At 43.3% G+C, this 18,332-nt stretch overlaps 1 protein-coding gene across 2 annotated transcripts in view; it reads left to right on the forward strand.

Moving 5' to 3' along the window:
- Positions 1–18,332, forward strand: part of Nim1k (NIM1 serine/threonine protein kinase) — a 48,921-nt gene that overhangs the window by 21,309 nt on the left and 9,280 nt on the right. For both annotated transcript variants that reach the window (XM_055595819.1, XM_055595820.1), the window contains exon 2: positions 9,212–10,149. In XM_055595819.1, coding sequence (XP_055451794.1) covers positions 9,858–10,149 — 292 coding nt within the window. In that variant the 5' untranslated portion in view covers positions 9,212–9,857. The remainder of the gene's footprint in view (positions 1–9,211; positions 10,150–18,332) is intronic.

An 18,332-nucleotide genomic window follows, 5' to 3' on the forward strand; every position in this document is an offset into this window, starting at 1 on the left:
GCATGGACAGCACTGGAGAAGATGAGGCAGGAGCCATCACAGGATCAGGGAGATTTAAGGGAGGCAAGATGAGCCCCTGAGGTCACAGGTTTTCCACAGCTGGCCGAAGACTTGTTGAAGTGACTTTTAAAAAAATACAAAGGAAGAAGAGAGGAGAAACTGTGCCAAGAGGTGGGAGTGGAGGTAGCACACACCACACATTTGCTAAAAGCCAAGTGATAATCTTTCTCATTTTGGTGAAACAGATGGAGATAAAACTATTGACTCTGCAGAGCCTAGCCTCTCCTTCTATGTTAACACCTGTTCCTAGAAAAGACATTTAATTACACTTAATATTTATTGATTGTGTGTTGGAGCAGGTACTTGTGTGCCATGGTGCAGGTGTGGAAGTTAGAGGAGAAATTGTGAAAGTTGGTTCTCTCCTTCCACCAAATGGGTCTGAGGGATTGAACTCAGGTCACCAGGCTTGGGGACAAGTACCACCTCACCAGCCCAACCCCCACTCCATGCATAAAAAATAATCAGAAATCACTGTGGTTTATTTCTAGTACGAGGTGCCTTTAGAGCAGGTTAGACAGTAAGTTAACCCAGGAGGCACTGGGCTCTTTCTTCCCTCACTGTCAGCGTGTCTAGGCTCTCTCGGTTTATCCTAGGGCTGAAAATATAGGCAATCTGCTGTATGACTAGGTCCATGAATCACAAAAGGAGGGAATCTCAAATCCCAGAATATACTTTAGGTAAGACTCCGAATCCTGAATTAATAGGATGGGGATTTGAAGAGGAGGTCAGAAGAGCCAAGCCAATGAGGAACTGGGGGGTAGAAATGTGATTAGGAGTATAAAAACTAGAGCTTCGTGCCAAATCAGTGTGCCAGCTATGTTTTCTCTGCTTGCTTGTCTTTTCTCTAGGCTGACACCCAACTTTGCAAAGTCACAGAATAATATTCTTTGCTTTCTGTGCACTGAGAATCCCTGTTTTTCATGCCTTGAGAGCCTTTCCTGGATTGCCTCCTATCACTTCTATCATGCTCTCAAGTCTGTCTTCTGAGTTGTTTATGGCAAAAAGAGGCCTGGGCTGTAGTTTTTCAGCATGCCCAGTGTGGGTTCTGGGTTTCTAATAATTAATCCATGTGGATACTTCAAAGGTCCAGAAGGGGGCAATGTGACATTAGGACTTTGGGCCTTCTATGTTTCACTGATGGTTTGGACTTTAACATCGGTAAATCCAGAAACCCAGAAGGTCTGGGCTAGAGTGAGCAGAGGACATCATGGGTCCAGTCTTCTCACTTGCCGGTAAAAACCCCGAGAGAGAGAGATGACCTTGGGCAGAACACAGGCATTCACTGGGAAGCCAAGGCTTACAATAATTCTGACCCTAAGCCAATATTGCATGTGCCTTGTTGGTTGTTTGATTAAGAAGAAATGCCTTCAAAGCGGAGTTCCTCGGCTCGCATTATACACTGACAATGTTAATTTACATTTCACAGTTTACAGTTCTCTGCTTAAGACCTACAGCATTTTATAAGTGAATAGAAATAATAATTTGCATTAAAGAAACTGAAAAAAGTCAAAATATAAAAAATTAGATTACCTTTCCCTAAAGCTTGTATACTATAAAACAAAATGCATTTACCAAGTACAGACAAAACTTCAAGCCGATGAAATTTACATTGTTACAAAATTTACAGTATTACTGAAAAAGCAAGGATGGCTGGAGCCTGCAAGATGGCTCAACAGTAAGGGTGCTTGTTGTACAAGCCTGGTAACCTTAGTTCAGTCCCCCAAACCCACGTAAAGGTAGGAGAGGATTGACTCCACAAAGTTGTCCTTTGCCGTTCATACATGCCCACACATACACATCCTATGATAAATACACTTTTAATAAAATAAATTGATGATACCGCTTCGTTGAAACTAGCTTTTTACTCAGAAGTTACAATGGCATACTTTTTTGGATCGCTCTACTTTCTTCCACAGGATAAGATATAATAAAGATTTGTGAATTTGATTGCACAGAGGTATAGATATTTGAAATATTCTACAGTCCCAGAAAATTAAAATCTGAAACCTTTGTAACTGCTTTTCTGTCCTTGTTTCACTATCCTTCATCTGTTTATTGACCGTCTCTGTCCAACCTGTGTATCTATCTCTGTATGAACAGAGAGATGTAGACAGGTACCATTTTTTAATTACAGAAGTAGTTATGCATGTTGTAAATCTTCAAACTATAACCTCATAAAGCCATCAGGTTGCTTAAAGAAGACAGAATCTGGGCTCCTCAGCTTTTCCCTTTTGGGCTGGGGTTATGTATGTATCTGCATGTTTTGGGGTTTTTGTTCTGTTTTGTTTTGTTTTCAGCTAGAGGCTTGGTATGTAGACCAGACTGTCTTACAAATTGTCACACTTAAAATTGTAAGTACATTCAGGTTTATTTATAAAAGAGTTCACTGTTTTGTTTGTTTGGTTTTTGTAAAGGTGCCATGTGATTAATGGCCTGAACAAGTTTAAGCAGAGGTAAATGTACTGTATTATTGACTGAGCTTTCAGATAGGAATGTTTCAACTCTTCCTCTAATAAAGTAAGTTTTTAGATGTACCCCTGCCTCAGCCTCATGGGTATTTTAGATGTGTACCCCCGAGCCCCACCAATCTGCTCTCTCCTGCTGTAATCAAATACTTGTGGTAAACAACTCAATAGGAGGAAACATTATTTTGGCTCACAGTTTCAGTGGTTTTGATTCCTGATTGCTTGTCTGTGTTGCTTTGGGCCTGTGGTACCCCACAATACATTATGATGGTGTGCAGACTCCTCTCTCTGCTGCCCTGCCAGTCTCAGGATCTGACTTCCATCTTGATCTAAATGGCTATTTCTATTACACTATTGTGTGAACATTCCAAATGGCCTGAAGATAGAAAAAAAGCAAGAGGATAGGACATGCCTCCCTCTTTTTAAGGCAGTAGCCTAACAACTGTATTTATTACATCTTCTCAGAGTCCACAGCTAAAACTCAGACATGCAGCCCAACCCAGCTACAGCAGAAATTGGAAAAAGCAATCTTCAGTCAGATAGCAGCATGCCCACCTGAAGTTTCTGTTATAAGGCAGTGGCTTTCAGAAACGGCTGTACCCCAAATCACTAGGAAACCCTAAAGACAAACAAATAAGGCTGGAGGAGTAGCTCAGGCAGAACCCTTGCCTAGCAGGCACGAGGCCCTGGATTCGATCTTCAGCACTGATCTCAAACAAGTGCATTGCCTTTTCTGTGTGCAACAATCTGTCACAAAGGGAGACTCCATAAAGGTTTCAAATGCACTTGAACTTTTTGATAATAGAAGTGTTTGCTCTGAAGTATTCTCTCTTCAGACAGAGCAGTAACCCTGTGGCTTGTGACTGATAGACTTTCTTCAGTTTGGCTCATACAGAGCTGAATTCCCTAATCCCATCACACGTGTGTTTTTCTCACTGTCTTCCAGAATACGCTCCACTAGAACTAAATGAAGTTACGAAGCAGCAAAAGAACAGTTTTCGCTTCGATTTGCAAACATTTTAATCCCCTAAAAATAAACTGTGAGTTGCAAATAAGTATGAGTGTTCCCACACTGCTTCCTAAATTAGCTGTTTCTGGGAACATGGAGAATGTTTGTCTTTCAGCTCAGGACTACCTGCTTGTGTCCCCATGTTATACCCTGCTTTTAAGGCAAGTACCATCTCTTAAAGGTGATGAGAGGATTTATGTTTTGCAAATGAATTGTAAATGAGATTAAAATTTACATTCTGCATCTATGAGCCTAAAACATTTCTATCGGATCACGGCCTTTTCTCTTCCTCATTTGTTTGAGGTGCATGGTTGATAAATGACCTCAGCTCTCATGTTCAAGAAGCCACTGATTGAAAACGCTAAGGCAACTTTGTTAACTGCAGTTGCCCTTAGATTTTATTTTTGTAACCCATGGAAGGGGGACTGAAGACAACTCTCTTCACAGTGCTGTCAGGCTGTCCATTCCTGGGGGATGCTTCAGAGTTTGATACGATCTTCCTCTGTCACTTTCTACCACATTTCTCTTCTTATGACAGTGTCTTTCACTAAACATGGCGCTCTCTGTTTTGGTTAGACCATCTGTCTAGTAGGCCCCGTGGGTCTGTCTCTCTCTCTGTTCTCTAGTGCTGAGGCTATAGATACTCACTACTGCATCCAGCCTTTGCACAGGAGCTGGCGGTCCAAATCCACGCCTCATGCTTAAATACGAAGCACTTCACCTGCTGAGTCATCTCCCCTGTCCCTGTGCAATATGAGTTTTAAATACCGCTAAATTTTGTTCCATTAAAGGATGGAATGTTTGTGATTTTTAAGTGCTAGGCATTCTACATCAGACAATGCCCCCGTGAATGGCCTCACACACATGAGTGTGCACGAGAGCATCACACACACACACCTTGACAGACATAAGCTTGATCTTCAGCTTATGTTGGTACCAATTAGCCTGTGGTATCAAGCTGGGAAGCGGCTGCGTGACAGCGTGCACAGAAGCAGTTCACACTGGTTTTTCATTTGCCTCAAAGGGCCCTCACTGCTCCCCGTGGGGATCTCAGCGTGTGTGTTGAGAAATAAGAGCTAAGGCCAAACGTAATGATGGTGCAAATTATTTCTAAATGCTAAATGACACTTTCAAATGGACTGCGTTTGTTAACAATCTCTGTGAGGGTGTAACATGTCTGAGAGGGATTATAACCACAGTCTGATTATCACCCAATCTTGTTGCCACATATAGAAGAAATAAAACAAAACCCCAGATTTTCCTCTAAGCAAGCCTGGACCTGCCAGCCAAAGGAGGGATTGTCTGAAAGCCTTGCCCAGGGGTTTTGAAACTGAGACAAAGAGAACAAAGGCAAGATGGCTTCCTTTGATATTTTCACAGTAGGTTGCAAGTCAAGAAAATAAATTACCAAGGAAGCCCTGTTTTCTTTCATCTTATTTAATGCATCGCTGTGCGGCAACAGCAAGCTAATAATTAAGGGCCATTCTGCCTCCTCCGGATGCTTTGATCTATGATGACATGACTCCATATTTTTGTCTGGTTGAGTTTCGAAGCTCTTGTTAGTGTCCATAAAAATTGGTCAAAATCAAAGGGGCAAAAGGCAAAAACAACAATAGGAACTACCTGCATCTGAACAAAAATGGGAGATTTCATCTGGAATTGAGCATATCTTAACTCTGTTATTTTGTTTAATTTTCAATATGACATAGCTTAATGTCTGGGGATACTACTAAAAAGCAGTCAGGATGTTACTGTTGGTAGCAGCTCTTCAAACTCTGAATAGTATTTCTATTGACAGAGACTCAGTGTTAAGTCTCCAGGAGAGGAAAGAAAACTTTACAGAATGAGCCAGTGTTCACCCATGGACACACACAGCTAGGCAGATTTACCATTCCTGTGCATTCTTTCATTCAGATTTTCATTCTAGCAGAACGGGAGAGTGTGTGGAGTTTCTCCTCATTCATAACTGTTTTAGAAAAGTCCACAATTTATTGGCATTCAAGAGTAACAGGACACGTATGTTTGTCATTACTGAGAAAGTAACTGTGACTGGGAATTCTGATAATCAGATGTTGGGATTTCTGATATGCTTGTCCAGACTTTTTTTCTACTGTCCTCTTGTTCATCTCTTCTAGGTTTAAAGAGTAAAAAAAGAAGTCTTCAAGTACATAATTTAGTTCCCAAGAGTGTTCTTTCTTGTCTCCTGAGTGGGTTTTTTGACTTTTAGTGTTTTGGTTTGGTTTTGTGGATGTTTTCTTCTTCCTTTTTGTTCTATTTCCTTGAATTTAATTTTGGCTGTTGTGGTGGTTTGGGTGGGTATGGTTTCTTCCATTTTGGAGCCCTTCCTTTGATGCCCCTTGGGTGGCCATTCACTCTAGTAGGAAGAAACTAAGACTTGTTGGGAAACTCTGTTTCTGTCCCCTATCTCTCTCTGTGTGTATCTGTCTGTCTGTCTGTGTCTCTGTGTCTCTGTGACTCTGTCTGTCTGTCTGTCTGTCTCTCTCTGTCTCTGTGACTCTGTCTGTCTGTCTCTCTCTGTCTCTGTGTGTGTGTTTGTATATGGCACTGGTCCCCAAGGACTGTGCAGTGAGCAGTCAGAGAGCTTTTGCTTTGCACAGTCTCCAAATGTAGGTTTCAGAAGGCCCTTCCTCCTGAGATAGTCCAGCCAAAAATAAAATACCCTGCCTGGAGGTATAAGTAGTTATCCCCTCCTTTCCAGAAACTACAAGTGCAGGAAGATGAAGGAACAGGATTCCATAAGCAAGTTTCACCTCAAGCTCTCTCCTGTGCCCAGGGTTCTTCCTGAACTAGACAGGGAGAGGGGGGCAGAGAATGGTCCAGTCTAGGTAGGTTTGGAGAGGTAAAAGCTTTGATTTTGGTCTCTTCCACACTCAAGTAGTTCCCATGATTTTGGCTCTGCAACCTTCAACCTTTGAGGTACTCCCCAACCCCTGTGTTTTATGCTTTTGCTTATATTGACTTATATGATTTATTTTGGAGTAGGAAAGGGTTTATTTTCTCCCTAATTAGATTATTAGCATTACCAACAAGTTTCAAATTCTTCTTCAATATAAACATAATTCTTGTAAATTTGTAAAAGCTCCTTCATCTAATTTAAACAGAAGGTTATCTGTTTTCTTGGCTGTTAAGAAAAGAAAATTGGTTTAAGACCACATTGCAAGAAATCAAACTTAATGGGCAGTGGTGGTGCATTCCTTTAATCCCAGCACTCTGGAGGCAGAGGCTGGTGGATCTCTAATGTTCAAGGCCAGCCTGGTCTACAGAGTGAGTTCCAGGACAGCCAGGGCTACACAGAGAAACCTTGTCTTGGAAGAAAAAGAAAGGAAGGAAGGAAGGAAGGAAGGAAGGAAGGAAGGAAGGAAGGAAGGAAGGAAGGAAGAAGGAAAGAAAGAGAAAGAAATTGAACTTGAGGGTAAGCCACTATATAGCTTGACCACCATCAGTAATCATATCTGACCTCCGCCACCCACCCGGTGCTGAGTGCCATTCCTAGGAAGCACCAACAGTTAATTAGGCTAATAAAATTAAAACACTGTTGTAATTTTGGAGCCTGAGTGCAGCTCAAGATACAGAGCCCAAATTGAGAGCTTTGGGGACCCAGGAAAGCAGACAACGAGTAGTTGTGTGGCCAGTGATTGTGTGGCACTCGGGAAGCAGGTCCCTGAAGTTCTGAGGGCTCAGGAAGACTGGTGCTCTCATAAGCAACAAGGACAAGGAGATGCATTTGTAAGGAGTCCTGCAACACTTCCTAGTCTGGTGATAGAATTGCATCGAAGATTTTCATCTACACAGGAAGGTGGGGTCAAGAATCCTACCTAATCCTGGTAGAACAGAGCCCAGGCTTTGGAAAGAATGTACTGAAGTAAGTTTTCAGAGATAATGGAAAGTAAATGTTGGTCTAGTATATAAATAAAAACACTTCCCTCTACTGAATCATACTAAAGTCTAACATTGGGTAACTTGGTACTTAGTTCATTTCTTCTTCAACAAACTTATCAGGTGAGTGCCAGGCACTGTACAGAGAACCCTGGGACACTGAAAGAGCAAAGTACACCTTCATTTACTTAGCTGTGGTAAAATGGGCCATTGACAGGGGCAGTCCAGTGAGGAGGCATTCCAGAGGGACAGAGCCAAGGGTTTTTCATAGTGCCTTGGCTAGCCCTTCTCTTTTGCATAGGTTAAGCTAAAGTTTCTTTCAGAATTATGATTGATGCTGCTCCTGTCTCTCATGAGCTCTGTGTTGCAAATATAATGGTGTCTAGTCTCACTTGACTTTCGCTTAGACAGACAGACATACAGAGATTAGTTTCAGAGTGTCTGTGAACTCTCTAACATTGGATGCAAATTGTGAAGGCTGTGTTTTTTCTGATCATAGATTCTGTTATCGTTTCGGATGAGCCTGTGAGCCCAGGACGTGTACTAATAGGTGTCTTAAACTTAATTCAGTAAACAAACTGTTGCCTTAACATTTTTTAACCATCTGAATCAGTCTACCTTGGAGCTGTGGTAGTTCCTGCGATGTGGCCCCTTTTCACCCTGTATTCTCCTCTCACCTTCATGTCCCCATATCCAGAAACAGGGGTATTGGGCAGGAACCTCCTCCCCTTTCATTTAACAACCCTATGCTCAGCCTATAACAGCTATATGGGCAGTCCTGTTCATAACACGAATATATCTTCAAACAGACAGAAAATCTGTACCTCCAGGGCAATCTGTTTAGGTTGTAGGGTTTTTGTTTGTTTGTTTGTTTTATTTTTATTTGTGTGTGTGTTTGCCAAATTTTAGTTCAAAAATATGCTCAAGTTAAAAAATCAACTTCAAACCACATTTAGTGAAAGTACAACACACATGGCTCCACCTTCCACGCCATGGGAGGGAAGTGGGGGCAGGAGGTGCTTTCTACCTTCATGGAGAGAAGTGACATTTCAGAAATTATACCAAACAAACAAACAAACAAACAAACAAAAAAAAAAAGGAGCCAAAGGGAGAAGGCTTACTGCTATTTTATTAACATCTCAAAGGACTCTGGGAACCTAGGACAATGAATAGAGAACAGAGGGTGCAGGCAAAGACTGGGTGCAGGCCACAGGCAGCATTCCCACTACTGGCCATGCAGTAGCCTGGTTTGCCCTCCAAGTCCGGCTCTCCCATAAAGGGGAGGCTGACAGCACGTTCAGAAATATACAGAAAGAATAAGCATAGGAGAAAAGTTGTTTTTGTCATTTGAAAAACAGCAAGAATGAAAGCAACGAGTGAAGGAGGAGCTGTCCTGGAACATGAAGGCATTAAGGGAGATAAAACACGTTCTCAAAACTGTAAGGCAGTTTGAAAATCGGTAAATTTTGTCGTTATTATGGTTGCATCTTTTTTTAAAATCTATTTTTGAACTAAAATAATACAATGCATGTATTGTCCTAAACTTCAGGCAATAGAATTGCCTTGCTTGAAAGATACACGGACTAGAAAGGCTTTCCTAAAGAGCGCACTGCAGGCGTGCATACATGTCTCTTTGTCCGACGATATGTCATTTAGCATGTACTGTTAATATGACTCATAAATTTGTAGCGTGCTGTTACAAAGATTTTCATAAAGCTGTGGCATTCTCCGGCGCAGCCTATTAGAGTGTGCTAATAACTATTTCACTCTCTGTCCTTAGGATGAGCCGTCCCCTACCAAATTTTCAGGACAGCTCAGGGCTTAGAAGAGGGCTCAACTAAATAAAGGCCGGCTAAAGTGACATTGTGGGGATTTAATCCTTCTCTGGCTGCCTGTGTGACCAAAAGCTGATTTACAAGACTCTTCCCTTCTGGAGTTCCGATCAAGTTCCCAGGGTCAAGAGAAACACGAAATGAAGGTGAGCGATGAGCACCCGCTGCAGGGACTCGGGGGGCCTCCGAGGGGCGTTTACACTCTGGAGGGCAAAACTGTCTGGTGACACAGGGAAGTAACAGAGCGGAGCCTCTGTCCCCCACCCCTCCTCCATCAAGGCCACCCAACACGAAGCATCAGATTCCACCTCAGGAGGAGTTATGGTAACTGAACGTACATCTGCTTGTACAGCCAGAGCTTGGAAACCCAAGGTGAGGGAAGGTGGGAGAAGCCTGGACTGAGGCCCTGCTGGGCTGTGCAGGTTCTGTCGGTCACAACAAGGACTTTTGCTCATCTCCCCGCTCCACCCGCTCTCATGGACTCTGTACTCCCGGCCTCGGCTCCCATTTGCCTCCCTTTCGGCCTCGGCCTGTCCAGCACGCTGCCCCGACAGTGGCTCTGGGCCGAGATGAAGACGTGATCCTGCATGGACGATGACTGCAGTGTTTGTGAATGGAGGCGGCCTGGTGAACACACGCCGTGACCGGGGGGACCGGAGGGACAGCGTGGACAGCGGCGGGCAGGCCGAGAGCGGTAAGGAGGGTGAGGAGGGTCTGCCACGCCAGCTGACACCCTTCGAGAAACTGACTCAGGACATGTGCCAAGATGAGAAGGTGCTGAGGGAGATCACGCTGGGGAAGCGCATCGGCTTCTATCGAATTCGAGGGGAGATCGGAAGCGGAAACTTCTCCCAGGTCAAGCTGGGGATTCACTCCCTAACCAAAGGTAGGATGGGACTTCCCCGATTCCCTGTGAGGGACTAGGGGCTGATTGAGGGCGGGGTTAGAAGGCTACTTAAGGTCCTGTTCGTAGCTTCTGTTGTATTGATGTGTCATTAACAATGGCCTGGAATGCTACAGAACACTCCCACACCAACCACTACAGCCTCTAAATAGTACGTTCCAGGGTCCCCTATAACCACAGACTGCTATTGTTCTCTAGGGAAATGGAGGGTCTGAACCAAGACCGCGGGCCTTTTCTGCCGTAGTCTTCCTTGTACCTATTCCCAGTGGTACTTGGCTCTGGGCGTCATTTCACACTTGCCAGCTGCTGGTCACCCCGGAACTCTGGATGAACAAATGCTCCCCACTTTGGCCTAAGGGAGGAACTGTGTGGAGAGCACAGGGTGTCTTTGCCATCCTACCCTTACTGGGACCTTTCCCAGGGTTACACTAATGTAGCTAAAGCTGGCACGTTGCGTAAGGGAGAAGAACGCTGGCAAGTCAGCTGAGCCCACCTTCTGAGGCCGCAGGCGCCACCCTGTCCTGAGAGACCCTCCCTGATGTTGTCTCCCTGGTCTACCATGCCCCAAGGTCCTCCTTTTCTTATGGGGGAGATACCTCTTGCTTTCTGTTCATCTAGCCCCAGCCCCAGCCCCTTTCATCTGTTTTACCGCTGTAGGAAAAGCTCCAGGGCTCACAGCACAGTGGCAGGGTGTGGTGCTTGCCCATACGCAATTGTCAGCACAGGCAAGGAAAAAGCACCACATATGTGCCCACCTGTGTGCCCAGCCCAAACACACATGTACGTTAGTGCATGCACTCAGAAATCACTGGAGCACCAAACCTTCCACCTCTCTCTGGAGCCTCCTGGGTCCCTGGCTTCACACTTCCACGTCTCAGCTACCTTACACAGTCACTCTAAGTCAAAGTACTCCTCCCACTTTCATAGTCTCCATGTGCAAAGTGCACCCATAACAGTGCTTACTTCTTTTTACTTCTTTTATTCTTGTTTATTTTATTTCCTTATTCATTTATTACAATATATTCATTTGGTATCCCGGCTGTAGCCCTCTCCCTCATGTCCTCCCAGTCCCACCCTTCCTCCTCCTCCAGCCCCAATTCCCCTTCCCTACTCCACTGATAGGGGAAGTCCTCCTACCTATCAGGTCTCATCAGGAATGTCTGCATCCTCTTCCTCTGTGGCCTGTCAAGGTTGCCCACCCCCCCCCGGGGGTGGGGGGGAGAGGTGATCAAAGAGGCAGCTACTGAGTCCATGTCAGAGACAGCCTCTGCAACCCTTACTAGGGAACTCGCATGGAGACTGAGTGGCCTATGGGGTACAGCTGAGCAGGAGGGAAAAAAACTTACCACACTTGTGGAAATAGCTCCTCTGATATTATCTGACATGATTAGAATCCAAGCAAAGGTATTAGGTTCTTTCCTTTGTGAAAACAAAAGGCAACTTTGGAATAAAGTATCAGCTGCCACTCACTTTCTCCTCCAACAGGAGAAATATTCATCATTTTAAGTTGCCTAAGAGAAGGAATAAGGTGCTAATTGCTTTTATAATAGCTGGAACTGCTCACTTCAAACTATTATTAATCACTGCCAAACAATGACAATTCAAAACATTTTTACATTTCTTTTATAGTTAAACAGAGGTATGGAGGGTTCCTTGTTGCTGAAAGAACACCCAGTTTTAATAAAGTGGGACATGGAAGTGGAACCAGACAGTGCTGTGAGGGTCTACATCTGCACAGTCGAACATCACTAAGTCTTCACTTTCATCAATGAGTTTGTTCCCAAATAGCAACTCTTAAATAGCATAATTTTAAATCTGTTATTTGAATTGAGTTTCTTATTCTTAAAGATAAAAAAAAAAGTGTTTGAATAAAACATTGTTGCAAAAGGAAAAAAAAAAAACAAAACAGTGCTTACTTCTTTGGGTGTCAGAAGGGATCCTAAGTGATCAATAAACACTAGCTGGTGATGAGATTTTTTCAGTTACATCCATCTTGCCTTGTGCAACCAAAGTAAATTGATGTGTCCTGTTCGGCAGAAGTTCATCTTTCATCTAACCCAAGATCTGTTCACCTGCATCCTTAGGCACCATGATGTCCAGCTCTGCTGTTACGGAATGTTCCAGAGATTACTCTCTTACGGGCTTGTTTGGGATGCTAACTTCACTTTTTTTTTTTTTAAGTCAGGATCTCCTTAAATTGCTGAGGCTAGTATTGAACTCATTCTGTAACCCAGACATACCATGAACTATTTATTCTCTAGGCCCAACCTCCTGAGTAGATGGGATTATAGGCCTGTGCTATCAGGTCGTCCATGACAGTCAACACTTCATGTGTACATAAGCACATATAGACAGAGGGTGTGTGTGTGTGTGTGTGTGTGTGTGTGTGTGTGGCTGAGACTCAAACCCACAGCCATGTACATGGTTATTGGGCATTCAGCCCCAGGAGTGGTACCTAGTATATTTACTCTTTTTCTGTAAACACCATGATTTTATTACTTTAATTTTTTATAATATTTATTTTTAGCCAGAAGTAGTGGTACACATTCTTAGTCCCAGCACTCCAGAGGCAGAAGCAGGTAGATCTCTGAGTTCAAGACCAGGCTGGTCTACAGAGCAAGTTCCAGGACAGCCAGGGCTACACAGAGAAAAAAAAAAAAAGAATTATTTTTTTTAAGTGTATCAGTATTTTGCTTGCATGTATGTCTGTGCAGCACATGCATGCATGATCTCCACAGAGGGGCCAGAAGAGGGAGTTGGGTCCCTTGGAACTGGAATTCAGATGGTTGATAGCCACCATACGGGTTCTGGGAAACAAACCTGGGTCCTCTGGAAGAGCAGCCAGTTCTCTAAGCCAGCTCTCTGGCCCTTTTCCTTTCCTTTAAAAATACCTTTTAACTGTAATTGTCACACAGTCAGTGCACGCACATATGGGATGCAGAATAATATTTCAGTACATGTATTATTACGCAATGATCATATGGGGACAATTTGCATATTTATCACCCCAGGTGCCTGGCATTTCTTTGGGTTAGAAATCTTCAACACTGTCTCTACCTGTATTCCCAGGTGTTGTCTCTGTTGTCAAAAAACATGCATTGGAAAGTTTCAATACACGGTGCCAAACTGCTGGAACAGATTTATTCATAAAACTATATTCAAAAGCTTTATTCATAAAACTATATCTAGACTTGTTTTTGGTTTTGTTTGTGGTGCTTTTTGTTTGTTTTTGTTTTGTTTTGTTTTTCAAGAGCAGGTTTTTCTGTGTAGCCCTGGCTGTTCTGGAACTAACTCTGCAGACCAGGCTGGCCTCAAACACAGAGATCCACCTCTCTCTGCCTCCTGAATGTTGGGATTAAAGGTGTGCACCACCACAGCCTGGCTGTAAAGTCCACCTGGACTAGTAACGCAGTACTAACAGGTGCAAATATGACTTTTCAGTTGTCTAGAGTGGAATAGAGAAAAGAAGAGGAGGTGAGTTGAGCCGACATCATGGTTAGGGAGAGTAGAGGAGACCTTGGATAAAGCCACACTGGGAGAGAGTCTCAGAGCTATAAAGGCAATGTTGAGGAAGGGCCCAGATGTGGCCAGCTGTGTGGTTTCATGTGAGTGTGGACTCTAGCATTGGAAGCAGGGAGGGCGACAAGCGGGGTGGGGGTGGGGAGGGGTTGGAGAGGGGGAGGTGGGTGGGGGAGCACAGTAGGCAGGAGCTTTGACTTAAAGATCAGAAAGATTCATTTCACATCTGACTTCATGCAAATTAGTTAATTTTTGTTCTCAGTTGTATAGCTAATAAGTTACAGACCATGATTTTTAAAATTGTTGAGAACATGAGAAAATGCATGTGAAGTATAGGGTCTGTAGTAGCTGCTCAATAAACAGTGGCTATCAAAAAAACAACTTTTTTTTTTTTTACTTAAATCAACTTATTTTAAAAAGGAAGTCAATGTTACAATAAAGGTGAAAAAAAATCAGTTGCTTGAAAGGTGATGGTAAAAATGTGAACATAATAACCTGATGGTAAAAAAAATACAATATTTAAGTAAAACAACCAAAGTAAAACTTTCTTTTGGCTTTGATTAGAAGACTTTAAGGAGAACTGGCTGGAATAACATTTTATGTGGTTGAAGGCTACTTAAGGCTCCCTGTGCACTATAGTTATTTTGTGTCTTGTGAATCTAAAGGCATTTTAGGAAGTGCCTTTCCAGTCTCCTTTGTCTTATAAATGACGAAACAGAGGCCCACAAGCGGCTGCTCCCAAGTGACAACAAAACTGGGTGGGTACAGAACTGGCCCTTCTGACTTTTCACAAGGCTTCCTTGGAATTTTAGGCTAATGTTGAAGAGGCATTTCTCTGACTCCACCTTAGACAAACTAGCTGAAGTTAGCTGCTACTGGTGCTTTGTTCAACCTGTGAATACTCTTCCCACTCTGACAATATTCCTGAGCAGTGGTTTTTGTCAAAGAAACAGGAAACAACCAGAACAGTAGGAGTGTGTAACAGTGTTTATCAACTTTTTGATACTATAACAAAATACCTGAGATAATAAATTTTAAGGGGAAAAGGTTTGTTTTGTTTATACTTTCAGAAGTTTCAGTCCATGCTTATTTGACCCCCTTGTGTTTGGTCCTATGATGGGGCTTGCAGTTCAGTGAGAGTCAAGTGGAAGAAGCTGGTCACTACATGCAGCCTAGAAGCAAAAGGGAGACGTGGGAAGAAACCAGGGCCCCAATATCCCCTTCAAGGCAACAGCCTCAATGCCTAGCATCGTTCCAGTAGGCCCGACCTCTTAAGCTTCTGCCACCTCCCAACCCATTAGTATCGTAGACTGAGGGCCAAGTCTACAACACATGGACCTTGGGGGATACATCATAACCCAAACTGTAGCCGTAACCAAATCTCAACAAAAGCAGCATGGAGTCTCCTCACATCTGACTTCCTGCCTGTCCTTCTCTCCACTGAGACAAAGTCTAGGAGAAAAGAACCATCATGACTCGCATGGGAAAAGGCAGGGCAATGCAGAGGGAACACATGGGCTTCGAAGCTAGTCATATTTGCATGGGATTGTTTCTTTGTGTTCCTATCTGTGTGACTTTAAAAAAGCTGTGTCTCGACCCTGTGTTCCCCATGTGTAAAGGAAGGCAGGATTAATTTGCACTAGCAGCATAGGATTGTTTTGTGGAGCACATTAAAAATATAGAATAATGTTTTAGTTTGCTTTCCATTGTTGTGAGAAAACATCCTGACCAAAAGCAGCTGGGGGAGGAAGGCTTTGTTTGGTTTACAAATCCCAATCACAGCCCATCACTGATAGAACCCAAGGCAGGAATTCAAGACAGGAACCTAGAGGCAGGAGCTGATGCAGAGGCCATGGAGGGGTGCTGCTTACCAGCTTGCTCTCCATGGCTTTCTCAGTCTGCTTTCTTATAAAACACAGAACTGCCTGCTCAAGGCTGGCTCTACTCACAGTATGCTCAAGTGGGCTAGGTCCTCCTACATCAATCATTAATTAAGAAAATGCTGGCCTGTAGGCCAATCTGATGGGGACATTTTCTCAATTGAGCTCAACTGAGATTCTAGCTTCCCAGATGACCCTTGCCTGTGTAAAGTTAACAAAACCAACCAGAACAAATATACTGCACCCCATGTCCTCTGCATAGCATGAGCATGGGGTGTAGTCATTAAGTGATAGCATTAGACTTGTTCTCCAGACCCAAGTTCCACAAGCATAGTTCTGCTTAAATTACCTCACATGGAAAGAGGTGTAGTAAGGGATTCTGAGGAGCGGCAGCAAGGTCTCAGTCATGTCATTCATTCCATCTCTTTCACTCTTTCTGGGATTTCATGGCTTCCCATGAGGACATTTTATCCTTATTACCATGTTATTTATCGTCATGAGGACTGTCCCTCCACATCTCTGAACAGAATGGCATTCAGTATTTATTATCTGTGGTGTGTCTTGGCCAGGACCTGTGGTTGCTAGCTCAAGTTCTAAAACCTTCCCTACATTGCTCCTCTCCATTCTGCTAGTCCCATCCTATTTCAGATTAAATTTCTGAAAAGAAATATGTTTGCTCACTGTTCAGCTGTGATGGCTATCTTTGAGTGAAGGCCATTGCAGTCCTGAGGGCCACCTGCTCACTATTCTCTCAGCAGAGCTCAAATCTGAAGTATCTCAAGAGAATAAAGAAAGCAGAAAGCTGCTAATGATACCCACCATGGACAACATATCCAGCTCAGCTGAGAGAAGTCCATGAAGCAGGAACAAGACAATGTAATGTTCATTTGAGAGAGGCTGTCAGGTGAGGAGAAAAATGATGATCAGTGTTTATATGAATTGCATGGCTTCCTATCTGATGTTATAGTAGACAGTTAACTTCATGCCTGTCTGCTTGAGTCCCAGAGAACAATTCCCTACTGTGTGAATGGTGCTTTGTGAGGCTTGTCTGCTCTTCTTGTGCCTAATTCCCATAGCCTAACCCTGGTATCAAAGGTACAGCGTCACCCTGGTTATGGAATGGCATGTGAAAAGAGAGCAGGACCGTCCAGCAGTTTGTACAAACGTGGCCCCTGTACAAAGCCAGCTTGACCAGAGTTGCCATGAGGTTTTCAAGGAAACACGGACAGTCTGGGTAACAGAAAATCAGAGCATGTGATGCCCAAGAAGTTCCCAGGACAGTCACCGAGGACAAAATAATAAAAATAAAGACACAGCTGCCCTGGATCTCCAGGAAAAAAGATGACAATGCACCTCTCTTCCAGCAGTTGATGTTCCTAGCTGACAGTACAGATTCTCTTGGGATCTGCAGGGAGGCTGGGCAAGCTGAGAGCCATCATGAGCCCCCTTTTAGCTGATTAGATAGTCCTCAAAAGCAAAGACTAACCAAGCTTCTGAATGTTTTATGTCCCATCTGTTGTCATCAACAAAAATAAGAAGGCTCAGGTGCCTGAGCTTTTCTTGGTCGCTGCCCGTAGCTGCCTCCTTCTTGCTCTTTCCCGCCGATTAAGTTTCAAGAAGCTTTGTTTCTGCCCTTTCAGTTTGTTTATTCATTGGTCTACTCACTTATTTTTATTCACTTGTTCAGTTTATCATTTATTTATTTGTGTGTGTCATGTATGTGTGTGTACATGTGTGTGGGGACACTCACCCATACATTTATGTGTGGTGGCTAGAGGTTGAGGTTGGAATCTCTTCCTTTATCTCTCTTCTCTTAAATATTTTTTTTTAATTTCTTCTTTGGCAGTTTCATACATAAATACAATGGATCTCTTTTCACCTTTAAAATTTTAAAAATTTATCCTTTGGAGGCTGAAGAAATGGCTCAGAGGTTAAGAGCGCTGGGTGCTCTTCCAGAGGCCCTGAGTTCAATTCCCAGCAACCACATGGTGGCTCACAACCATCTATAGTGAGATCTAGTGCCCTCTTCTGGCGTGCAGGCACACTTGCAGACAAACATTGTATATATTATAAATAAAGAAATCTTTAAAAAATTTTTATCCTTTAATAATTTCATACATGAATACAATGTATCTCTCCTCACCTTTACATTTTTAAAAAATTTTATTCATTGGTAATTTTATACAGGAATACAATGTATTTTTTGTATTCATAAATACACACTGGCTCATCCTCCAGTTTCTCCCAAACCCCCAACCCTTGTCTAACTTCATCTCCTCCTTTTTCTTTTACAAATCACTGAGTACAATTATTGCTGATTGTAAGTGTCCACGTTATTTTTTTTTGTTAGATTATTCATTTTGTGAATAGATTTGGTGCCCACTGTTTTGGCTAGATTGGCTAGATTGGCTACCCAGTGGTCCCAGCAGGGGAGCACCAGGGCTATAGATTTTACCAGGGCTAGGGATGCAAGCTCAGGTCCTCATGCTTGCACAGCAAGCTCTCTGCTCACTGACCCATCTCCCCAGTTACCATTAAAAACAAAGAAGCCGGGCATGGTGTGGCACATCTAGAATGCCAGCACCCGGGGGGAGGCAGAGGCAGGTGAATCTCCGTGAGTTCGAGGCCAGCCTGGTGTATGAAGTGAGTCCAGGACAGCCAAGGCTACACAGAGAAACCCTGTCTTGAAACAAACAAACAAATAATATCTATCTATCTATATCTATCTATCTATCTATCTATCTATCTATCTATCTATCTATCTAT

The sequence above is a fragment of the Psammomys obesus genome, unplaced genomic scaffold, assembly GCF_907164565.1.
Source record: "Psammomys obesus unplaced genomic scaffold, mPsaObe1.curated_primary_1811, whole genome shotgun sequence".
Classification (NCBI taxonomy): Eukaryota; Metazoa; Chordata; class Mammalia; order Rodentia; family Muridae; genus Psammomys; species Psammomys obesus.